Genomic DNA, 12,120 nt, shown 5'->3' with positions numbered 1-12,120 from the left:
TTGCAGTCTGAGGGACAACATGGAGAAGAAATTTTGAACAGATACTTGTACAGCCACGTTCACAAAAGCACTCGTCACAACATCCAAAAGGTGGAAGCACACCAAGTGTCCATCAATGGATGAATGCATAAGCAAAATGCAGCATATACATAAAATGGAATATTACTCAGCCTTAAAAAGGAATGAAATTCCAACACCTGCTACAACATGGATGAACCTTGAGCACATGCTAAGTGAAATAAGCCAGTCACGAAAAGATAGACAATGTACGATTCCACTTATATGAAGAACCTAGAGGAGTCAAACTCAGAAAGCACAATGGTGGTTACCAGGGTCTGGGGGAGAGAGGAATGCGAAGCTATTAGTAATAATACAGCTAGGGGAATGGGGAGCTATTGCTTAATGGGATCAGAGTCTCAGATCTGCAAGGTAAAAGGAGTTCTAGAGATGGATGGTGGTGATGGTTGTACCAACAGCATGAATATACTTAATACTTCTGGAATGTGCACTTAAAAATACTTAAGATAAATTTTGTTATGTACATCTTATCACAATTAAAAGTTGTATTTAAAAAAAAAAAAAAGGCACAGGAGAGTATCATCTCTTCTGGTTCTAGTCACCATTGATGGCTCATGACGTTGGAAGGCCAGCAACCACCCTGGAACTGTGAGAGGAGCAGACAAAGACGACAAGCATTCACTGACGACAGAAGCCAGAAAACCATCCCATCCACCCCGACTCCGCAGGACAGTTCCTCCAAGGAGGAACTCTCCTAAGTTGAAGATATAACTTCCATTCATTTCAGCCAGGTCCGGAGTCTCCAAATGAGAACTGTTTTGTGCCAAAACAGTACCACCTCCCATTAAAACAGTCACAATTATGGTAACAGTTAAAGTGAGCAATGACAACACAACAAATCAAGACAATTTTCTTTTCTAACTATTTTCCAGCCCTCATTAAGTTCCTCTGTGACTATTCTGTGCCTTCTTCTAAGACTATGGCCACAGACAAAACCCATCTGACCAGGTACAGTTTACATAAAAATACCTTTATTTAAAATAAAAAAAAATAAAATAAAATAAAGTGTGTATATATACACACTGTGTAAAATATAAATACGTCTAAAATATACACACTGTGTAAAATATATTACACAGAGAGAACAATAAAACCAAAATAATTTAGTAACAATGCATTTTAGAGAACCTTACGCACAAGAACAGGACTGCTATCACCCAGCAAACCGTAAGTGCTCTGAGAGGAGGCTGTACAGCAACACATGTCATCTATGTACCTACAAAACGACCACGTGGCGATTTTCATCCTGCAGTGCTCAACATTAGCAAGACAAGCAAACTCAAAATGTGTCATCATGTTAACAAATGCCTTGTAAGCCCAAGTCTGGGTATTAAATGAAATGCTGTATGAAGATGAATTCTTGTAAGCCAAGTGGGGAGGCACATCTGTAGGTATGACCACACGTGTGAATTTAGTAACTTTGCCAAAACTCTCTCACACTGACCTGTCAGCAACTTCACAGATCAGTTCAGCTCAACTCAGGACATGAGTCTGCACAGCTCAACACAGAATGACTTTCATCTGCATGGAAATCTACAACTGTATCTACTCATTTCCACCCTGTATCACGTGTTTCAGTCATCTGCTGCTGAATAACAAAACCACCCCAAACTTAAGAGGCTTCAAACAACAATTAATTACACCTCATGATTCTGTGAGTTGGCAACAGCTCAGCTAGGTGGTTCTTCTGCCCCTATCTGTCAGTTCAATCAGGCAGCTGCATTCAGCTAGTTGCTTGGCATTCAGCTAGTTGCCTGGCTGGAGCTGAAACATTCAAGATGGCTTGAGGCCTCTCAAGTGGCCTCTCATGCCAGTAGGGTATTTGGACCGTATACATGATGACTGGCTTCAAAGACCAAGAAAGCAAAAGCTGTCTGCACTGTCCTTCTTAAGGCCTGGGCCTGAAATCTCAGACAGTTACTTCTGTGCTATTCTATTAGTCAGTGCAGGTCACAAGGCCAGATCAATCCATGGTGAGGAAGACAGAATGTACCTCTGATGGATGGAGCAACACACACAAACAGGGTACCGGATACAGGAACTATGACAGAAAGCTCTGGAAACCATCTATCAAATGATGGTCGCTACTACACAAAAAGATAGGTTCTTCATTTCAACATGTCTTCAGGACAGCTCATTAGTCAATAAAAGAGAACAGGTAAAACCAGCTCTTGGTGTATTTCAAGCCTGTTAAATACTTTAATTTGCCCTACATTATAAATGCATTATATGGTGAAGATTATAACTTAATACATCTAAATCTATACCAGAAAACCCAAATGAAACATTATCCTAGTTTCAGGTACAGTTGCTTGGTGCCACTTTATGTCCTGGATTACAAGTACGTGCCCCCTCGGGTGTAACCTCTGTTAGATCAGAGCCCACATCTATACTGTATTAACAGCTGTATTCCCAGCATCTAGTGTATACCAGGTACCTAAGAGACCACTCTTAGTTATTAGAAACACTCCTATTTTAAAATATATTCCTTCTTTCTTTCAGTTCAGTTGCTTAGTCGTGTCCGACTCTTTGTGGCCCCATGAATCACAGCATGCCAGGCCTCCCTGTCCATCACAACCTCCCGGAATTTACTCAAACTCATGTCCATCGAGTCAGTGATGCCATCCTGCCATCTCATCCTCTGTTGTCCCCTTCTCCTCCTGCCCTCAATCCCTCCCAGCATCAGGGTCTTTTCAAATGAGTCAACTCTTCACATGAGGTGGCCAAAGTACTGGCGTTTCAGCTTCAGCATCAGTCCTTCCAGGGAACACCCAGGACTGATCTCCTTTAGGATGGACTGGTTGGATCTTCTTGCAGTCCAAGGGACTCTCAAGAGTCTTCTCCAGCACCACAGTTCAAAAGCATCAATTCCTCGGCGCTCAGCTTTCTTCACGTCCAACTCTCACATACATACATGACCACTGGAAAAACCATAGCCTTGACCAGATGGACCTTGGTTGGCAAAGTAATGTCTCTGCTTTTTAATATGCTGTCTAGGCTGGTCATAACTTTCCTTCCAAGGAGTAAACATCTTTTAATTTCATGGCTGCAGTCACCATCTGCAGTGATTTTGGAGCCCAAAAAAATAAAGTCTGACACTGTTTCCACTGTTTCCCCATCTATTTCCCATGAAGTGATGGGACCAGATGCCATGATCTTAGTTTTCTGAATGTTGAGCTTTAAGCCAACTTTTTCACTCTCCTCTTTCACTTTCATCAAGAGGCTTTTTAGTTCCTCTTCACTCTCTGCCATAAGGGTGGTGTCATCTGCATATCTGAGGTTATTGATATTTCTCCCGCAATCTTGATTCCAACTTGTGCTTCATCCAGCCCACCATTTCTCATGATGCACTCTGCATCTAAGTTAAATAAGCAGGGTGACAATATATAGCCTTGACGTACTCCTTTTCCTTTTGGAACCAGTCTGTTGTTCCATGTCCAGTTCTAACTATTGCTTCCTGATCTGCATACAGATTTCTCAAGAGGCAGGTCACGTGGTCTGGTATTCCCATCTCTTTCAGAATTTTCCACAGGTAAAAACCACTTCTATATATTTTCCACCATATATTTTACAGCTAAAAACATGTCACTACTAATCCCTGAAAACTTAGTTATGCTCTAAGAATGAAGATAATTTTAGCTATTACAGTAATATGTGAAATTTACCTTCAATTCAATCTTCTAAGTGAGAAAAATTTTAATAGTCATTTAGTCATTTAATAGTCATTTAATTTAACTAGTCATTTTCTGTGAGTTATCTTTTATTGGTCTTTAGTTTTACACCGTCAACTTGAAACGAGAAATATTCATGCTTGGACCGATACCCATCTTAAAATTTCAAACAGTACAATTTTCTGGTTGAAAATTCCCATCTGTATTATTCTCTCAAAACTGAGGGTTCTGATCTGCTCAAAATATAATAAAATATCCTTAACTGAATTGAAAATATTTTTACTCTTCAGTTACTTAAAATGACTTATTTTCAATCATGATGCAATGAAAACAATTTTCTTAAAAATACAAAAATTAAAAACACCATGTTTTTAATACTGAGGACCTAAAAGTGTTCAAACCACCATGCCAAGAAAACACTGGCTTTACAAAATTAATATTCAATATTTTATCATTATGATATTATCTCACAAATATTTAAAGTTTTGCTTTGAATGGTTACAGTGAGTGTTCCCATTACCTGCCTTTTCCACTCAGGGCTGCACTCTAGTTTTACAGGTTTTAATACTGTTCCCAAATTTCCAAAAGATATTAATATTGGGGATGTGGAAAAGCAAAGGTGAGATTCCTAAAAAAGTTATTCTTAAAATACTCCCAATATCTTCATATTTTTTATTCACTAGTATGAGTAATTAAAAATGGCTTAATAATTAAGAGATATCAAGTTTAGTAATACAAGCATACACCCTTCTATTGCACTTTGCTTTACTGCTTTTTGCAGATACTGTGCTTTTTTATAATTGAAGTTTGAGGAAACCCTGAGTCAAAAAGCAAGTCCATCAGCACTGTTTTTCCAACAGCATTTGCTCACTTTGTGCCTCTGTGTCACATTTTGCTAATTCAAACCTTCCACCAGTGAAAAGATCACGAACTGATGAAGACTCAGGAGATGGCTGGCATTTTCAGCAATAAGTATTTTTTAATTAAGGTATATACATTGTATTTTTAGATATACCGCTATTGCACATTTAACAGTATGGTATAACTTTTATGTGTACTGGGAAATCAGAAAATTCATGTGACTTGATTTATTGCAATACTCACTTTATTGTGGTGGTCTGGAACTAAACCCACAGTATCACTGAGGTACGCCTGTATTTACAAAGAACTTTAGCCTGAAGAGAATATTAAAACACTGGGAACTGCTAGCAAACATTACTAGGTATTATTTCTAATAACCTAACATTTATATCTCTTACCATGTTAAAAGCACTATACACAACCACAAACTAAAGTTACCAATTCATGAACTTATTTTGCTTCTGAGTTATTCCTTAAAACACTATTAACATATTTTATATATAAACCAATTAATATTTATTATAGTTACACTGTTATGTACATTGTTAACAGCAGACAGGGCCCCAAAACACTCATAACAGCTACAGCTACAAAAGAGACTAACTGACTGGCTGCCCCCCCCTTTTTATATGAATATGTATGGCACTGTCACCTATTAATTCTTACTTAAATGCTCCTTCTCCATGAAATGTGCTTCCCCGTCATACCAACTCTCTTTTGGGGGTCTCTCTTCCCTTGTAGTTAAACCCTTCCCTATTCCATACCTTATGCAGCAAACCCTACAGACTCCTAGGCCACTTACCAGACCACTGTACTGACCTGATTTTACATAAAATACCTGCAATCTTCATCTATATTACAAGTTTTAAGAGGAAGGTTCATGTTCAAATCTTTTCATATCTTCAGAGCTTAAAGCAGTGCTCCAAGTAGAGCAGAGGTTATTTGGTTACTGTTATTATGGTGGGCAAGATGTAGTCTGTTCCTTTATACTGTTTTATACTTTTACAGCGGGCTACTAATACTTAGAAAGCATCAAAGAGTTTCATTAAAGAGAGTCATAAAACTTAACATCAAAAAACAAACAGCTCAATTAAAAAATGGGCAGAGGACCTAAACAGACGTTTTTCTAAAGAAGACATACAGGTCAACAGGCACATGAAAAGATGCTCAACATCACTGATCGTTGGGGAAATGTAAATAAAAATCAAAATGAGATATCACTTCACACCTGTCAGAATGGCTGTTACCAAAAGACAACAAATAAGTGTTGATCAGGATGTAAAGAAAAGGGAACCCCCAGACACTATAGGTGGGAATGCAAATTGGTACAGTCATTATGTAAAACAGTATGAAACTTCCTCAAAAAATTAAAAATAGAAACATCATACAAATCTCACAATTCCACTCCTGAGTATTTTTCCAAAGAAAAGTACTAATTCAAAAAGATACATGCATCCCTATGTTACTGCAAAATTACTGGCAATAGCCAAGATACAGAAGCAACCTCAGTGCCCATCAAGAGAAGAATGGATAAAGAAGACACGTGTGTGTGTGTGTATGTATATATATATATATATTTTTTTTTAGGGTTGACAAAGTAACTGAGCTTATTAATTACAATAGGAGACGTATGAAATACTCTAAATAAAACAGCAGCAAATGTAACTGCAGCAGTTAAATGTGAATCATACTCATACATGCAATATTCTAATGCATATGAATATATTTTCCTCTGAAGATAACTGCTCTGTTCAATTTCCAAAAATAACCCATTAAACATACATACACACACACACACACACACACACACACATACATACATACATACCTTGAGGATGTACCTTAAGAAGGTAGATTTCCTAATGGGTATTACTGTGCTATCCCAAGTAAGCAGGGCCTTACTGAAGTCCTAGAATAGCTGGGATTGTTAGATCTTCAGTGAATTTCTACAGATTAACCTATATTAAATAAATACTAAGTACCTATTTGTCAGGCACGGCTTTAAGCAATGAAGAAGCTAGATTCTATGAAAAGTTTAAGACACAGTTAAAAATAATTCATGATTTACATTAAAATATACAATCATGTTGAACATGATGAGAAATTACAAAAGCACTAATTTTCATAACTTGAATCTACAGAAGACACATGTGAAAATCAACTTTACCTTATATTTCATCTTGGGACATGAATGAATGTAGAAACCCATATAGTAATAGCTGAGTTGAGGTGTTTTCTCATGAAGTTGCCTAGTAAAAGCAATTTCTCTGCCAAAAGAAGAATAAAGATGAAAGTACAGTTAAATCTAGTTCCAATTTCAAAGTACTATTTAATTTGGTAACATATTTGATCAAATCTGACATTAAACTATCAAAAAAACCCAAGTGTTGCAAGAAAAACAATTTTAAAAACACTTTAAGATGATTTTTACTAAAGAGACACCAAAAAATACATATTATTTTAAGCAAATGCACCAAAATTCTGATCTGCACTTTACTGGACACAGCAGTGTATAAAAACTCAAATGGCATAAAGTACAAAGACCTATTTAATATAATTTCATGTCATTATTCATTATCACTTGGAGTTCTCAAAGACTGGGTATATCAGGTTAAAAACAGTACAATAAATTTTAGAAAACTCAAAAACCAACAAATTTCAGTAAGAATGTTCTTATGACCCTTTACATGCAAACACTTTCAACTATATATAACATGTTACTCTTTCCTGTGTCCAGATGTTACTCTCTTATTTTCTCTAAAACCAAAGAGCAGGAAAACATGTTATCTCACTGCTTTTTCTCTACTTATTGACACAGGCAAGGATTAATAGAACAAAGAAGTTGTCAGCAATGCCTATGCCTGATGTGGTTTTAATTTGTATCCGGAGAAATCTGGGCACAGAATTCCATCCTATTTGCCCAACTGAATGACCGCCTGCATTGGAGAAGTTTAAGCAAAACTTCAGGACATTTCTGAAGTATGAGAACAGTTGATTGTTTTGTTTTTATGTTTGTTTCCCAAAGGTTTTAATTTCTTTTTCTTTGTTTTTATTAGCAATGGATGCTTGATATCCAAGGAGAGGTTTATTTTTTAAGGGAATAGTCTGTGCATTTTGCAAGCTCAGATTTAAATCACTGAAGGGCTGATACCCTAAAAGTTCAACTTTACAACAAAAGTATTTCTAAATCCAAACAGACTTAACATTATGAGGCTAAATCAGAAGAGATCCTATTATTTCTAAAACTAATCCACTCTCAAAGTTCAAACCAGGGAAGAAAGCATTGATACCGAAATGCAGGACCACCCAGCTCTAAAGAGGACTGCCCAGCCCTCCTTCACTCAGCCCTGCTCATCTCAGTGAACTGCATCACCACTCCACCCCTAAGCTGTTCAGGCTCTAACCCTATGAGTCATCCTTAAAGACTCACCTCCTGTATCCAACCCATCAACAAGTCCAGCTGGCTCTATCTCCAAATACCGTGAATCAGACCACTTCTCACCACCCCCACCTCAGATATTTTGGTCCAAGCCACCATTATGGCTCCCTTGGACAATTCTAACAAGCTCCAAACAGATTTCCAGTTTCCACTCTTGCCCGCCATAAACCCACAGAGCACTCTAAGCAGTCTTTTATTAGTCATTAATCAGGTGAGGTAACCTCACTTTGGGTTGATGTCACACTTAGATAAATGGTGGAGAGTTTTGACAAAACGTGGTCCACTGGAGAAGGGAATGGCAAACCACTTCAGTATTCTTGCCTTGAGAACCCCATGAACAGTATGAAAAAGCAAAAAGATAGCAACAATGAAAGATGAACTCCCCAGGTCAGTAAGGTGCCCAATATGCTACTAGATATCAGTGGAGAAATAACTCCAGAAAGAATGAAGAGACGGAATCAAAGCAAAAACAGCACCCAGCTGTGGATGCGAATGGTGATGGAAGTAAAGTCCGATGCTGTAAAGAGCAATACTGCATAGGAACCTGGAATGTTAGGTCCATGAATCAAGGCAAAATGGAAGTGGTCAAACAGGAGATGGCAAGAGTAAACATCAACATTTTAGGAATCAAGAAAGCTAAAATGGACTGGAATGGGTGAATTTAACTCAGATGACCACTGTATCTACTACTGTGGGCAAGAATCCCTTAAAAGAAATGGAGTAGCCATTTGATGGAGTAGCCATCATAGTCAACAAGAGTCCGAAATGCAGTACTTGGATGCCATCTCAAAAATGGCAGAATGATCTCTGTTCACAAACCATTCAATATCACAGTAATCCAAACCTAGGCCCCTACCAGTAAGGCTGAAGAAGCTGAAGTTGAACAGTTCTATGAGAAAAGGAAAGATATATCCATTTGAATGCAGAGTTCCAAAGAACAGCTAGGAGAGATAACAAAGCCTTCCTCAGTGATGAGTACAAAGAAATAGAAGAAAACAATAGAATGAGAAAGACTAGAGATCTCTTCGAGAAAATCAGATATACCAAGGGAACTTTTCATGCAAAGATGGGCACAATAAAGGACAGAAATGGTATAGACCTAACAGAAGAAGAAGATACTAAGAAAAGATGGCAAGAATACACAAAAGAACTATGCAAGAAAGATCTTCACAACCCAGATTACCACAATTGTGTGATCACTCACCTGGAGCCAGACATCCTGGAATGAGAAGTCAAGTGGGCCTCAGGAAGCATCACTACAAACAAAGCTAGTGGAGGTGATGGAATTCCAGTTGGGCTATTTCAAATCCTAAAAGATGATGCTGTGAAAGGGCTGCACTCAATATGCAGGCAAATTTAGAAAACTCAGCAGTGGCCACAGGACTGGAAAAGGTCAGTTTTCATTCCAATCCCAAAGAAAGGCAATGCCAAAGAATGCTCAAGCTACCACACAATTGCACTCATCTCACATGCTAGCAAAGTAATGCTCAAAATTCTCCAAGCCAGGCTTCAACAGTACGTGAACCATGAACTTCCAGATGTTCATGCTGGATTTAGAAAAGGCAGAGGAACCAGAGACAAACTGCCAACATCTGCTGGATCATCAAAAAAAGCAAGCGAGTTTCAGAAAAACATCTATTTCTGCTTTATTGACTATGCCAAAGCCTTTGATTGTGTAGATCACAACAAACTGTGAAAAATTCTGAAAGAGATGGGAAAACCAGACCACCTGACCTGCCTCCTGAGAAATCTGTATGCAGGTCAAGAAGCAACAGTTAGAACTGGACATGGAACAACAGACTGGTTCCAAATCGGGAAAGGAGTGAGTCAAGGCTGTATATTGTCACCCTGCTTATTTAACTTATATGCAAAGTACATCAAGAGAAATGCTGGACTGGATGAAGCACAAGCTGGAATCAAGACTGGTGGGAAAAATATCAATAACCTCAGATATGCAGATGACACCACCCTTATGGCAGAAAGCGAAGAAGAACTAAAGAGCCTCTTGATGAAAGTGAAGGAGGAGAGTGAAAACGTTGGCTAAAAACTCAACATTCAGAAAACTTAAGATCATGGCATCTGGTCCCACCATTTCAAGGCAAATAGATGGGGAAACAGTGACAGACTTTATTTTTTTGGGCTCAAAATCACTGCAGATGGTGATTGCAGCCATGAAATTAAAATTGCTTACTCCTTGGAAGAAAAGCTATGACCAACCCAGACAGCATATTAAATAGAATAGACCTTTGCCAACAAGGGTCTGCCTAGTCAAAACTATGGTTTTTCCAGTAGTCATGTATGGATGTGAGAGTTGGACTATAAAGAAAGCTGAGCACGGAAGAACTGATGCTTTTGAACTGTGGTGTTGGAGAAGACTCTTGAGAGTTCTCTGGACAGCAAGGAGATCCAACCATCCTAAAGGAAATCAGTCCTGAATATTCATTGGAAGGACTGATGCTGAAGCTGAAACTCCAATACTTTGGCTACCTGATGCGAAGAACTGACTCATTTGAAAAGACCCTAATGCTGGGAAAGATTGAGGGTAGGAAGAGAAGGGGACAAGAGAGGATGAGATGGTTGGATGGCATCATCGATTCAATGGACATGAGTATGAGCAAACTCCAGAAGCTGGTGATGGACAGGGAGGCCCGGTGTGCTGCAGTCCATGGGGTCACAAAGAGTCGGACACGACTGTGCAGCTGAACTGAACTGAACCTCCTTACTGTCACCTGTAAGCCGTTCTCCATCTGCCCCTCAACACCACTGCCTGGCTGCCCTCCTTACACAGCACTATCTAGATCCTATCCTGCATCCCAGCCCTTAAGGCCTGCCTTCTCTTCATTCCAACCGCCTCAAGACACTTGGACTTGCTACCTTTGACCTGGACTTCTATCCTCAGATTTTCACATAGCTGGCTCCTTTTTATTCTTTCTTGGCTAGAGAGGGCTTTCCTGACCACCCTATATAAAAAGGGCCTCGTGCCCACTACCACAGTTTTATTTTTGTTATAGGACAAAGGCAAAGTGAAAGTGAAGTCACTCAGTCGTGTCCGACTCTTTGTGGCCCCATGGGCTGTTGCCTACCAGGCTCCTCTGTCTATGGGATTTTCCAGGCAAGAGTACTGGAGTACGTTGCCATTCCCTTCTCCATGGGATTTTCCCAACTCAGGGATCAAAGCCTGGTCTCCCGAATTGCAGGCATACGCTTTACCATCTGAGCTACCAGGGAAGCCAAACATGAACTCCTTCGAGCTAGATAGACAAAGCAGTCTCTAAAATTCTGCTGTCAGTTTTTTAATTTACTGTCTGCTTTAACAAAGCTGGAAGTGTCTGATTCACATCTACGCACTTCCAGGACATAGACTGTGCTCAAACATCTGTTAAGCAAATTAATTACACTTCTAAAATTCATCTTGCCAAAAAAGAAAAAGTAAATAAATTCCATGCTCATGAACCCCAATTCAAACGTTTTTAAAATCTGCAGACCAGCTTACATACAAATCTATACTTGATTACAAATTAAAGTATAGAAACTCTATACTGACTGTACGATTGCTTAAGAAACTGAAGAAATGGAGGAAAAATTTAACAGGTTTCACTGAAACACATTGACATCAATAACAGAATTGGTAACTTGTAACCTACTCTCCCCAGCTTCGCCTCATAATGTCAATCTGCTGGCTGCCTCTCCTCTTCTATAAACTCAGCAGCTGAGATTCTCCAGAGTACTGCAAGGCTGCGATGCAGTGGCAATCTCCTCACCCTCCACTGGCCCCAACTTTCATGCTCCGCAGGTTCCTCTGCTACTTCCTCAAACCTCTACAGCTCCAGAGTTCTCAAGACCTCGATCAAGCAGCAAATAGACTGCTGGAAACAATTTTTTCTGGGAGCTGATTATTTGCTACCTCAAATGCAACAGGATTTCTATATCTCTTTGTTCATTGAGAAATAAAATATTTCATACAGAGGCTGGGATTTATTCTGTAAGAATAAATATTCTTAATATTGATCTGAGAAGTCCAGACAAATCCACAGCTACACACTGTAAAGTTAGAGACACAAAAAATAAAGG

The 12,120-nt window shown here is 38.9% G+C and overlaps 1 protein-coding gene across 7 annotated transcripts in view; it reads right to left on the bottom strand.

Moving 5' to 3' along the window:
• The window catches only part of ATE1 (arginyltransferase 1), a 154,448-nt gene that overhangs the window by 72,168 nt on the left and 70,160 nt on the right, over positions 1-12,120 (bottom strand). For all 7 annotated transcript variants that reach the window (XM_043475259.1, XM_043475263.1, XM_043475262.1 and 4 more), the window contains one exon: positions 6,778-6,877. In XM_043475259.1, coding sequence (XP_043331194.1) covers positions 6,778-6,877 — 100 coding nt within the window. The remainder of the gene's footprint in view (positions 1-6,777; positions 6,878-12,120) is intronic.

Source organism: Cervus canadensis, chromosome 8 (assembly GCF_019320065.1).
Source record: "Cervus canadensis isolate Bull #8, Minnesota chromosome 8, ASM1932006v1, whole genome shotgun sequence".
In the NCBI taxonomy this organism is placed as follows: domain Eukaryota; kingdom Metazoa; phylum Chordata; class Mammalia; order Artiodactyla; family Cervidae; genus Cervus; species Cervus canadensis.
The sequence above is the reverse complement of the archived record's forward strand: the minus strand, read 5'-3'. Positions and strand labels throughout refer to the sequence as shown.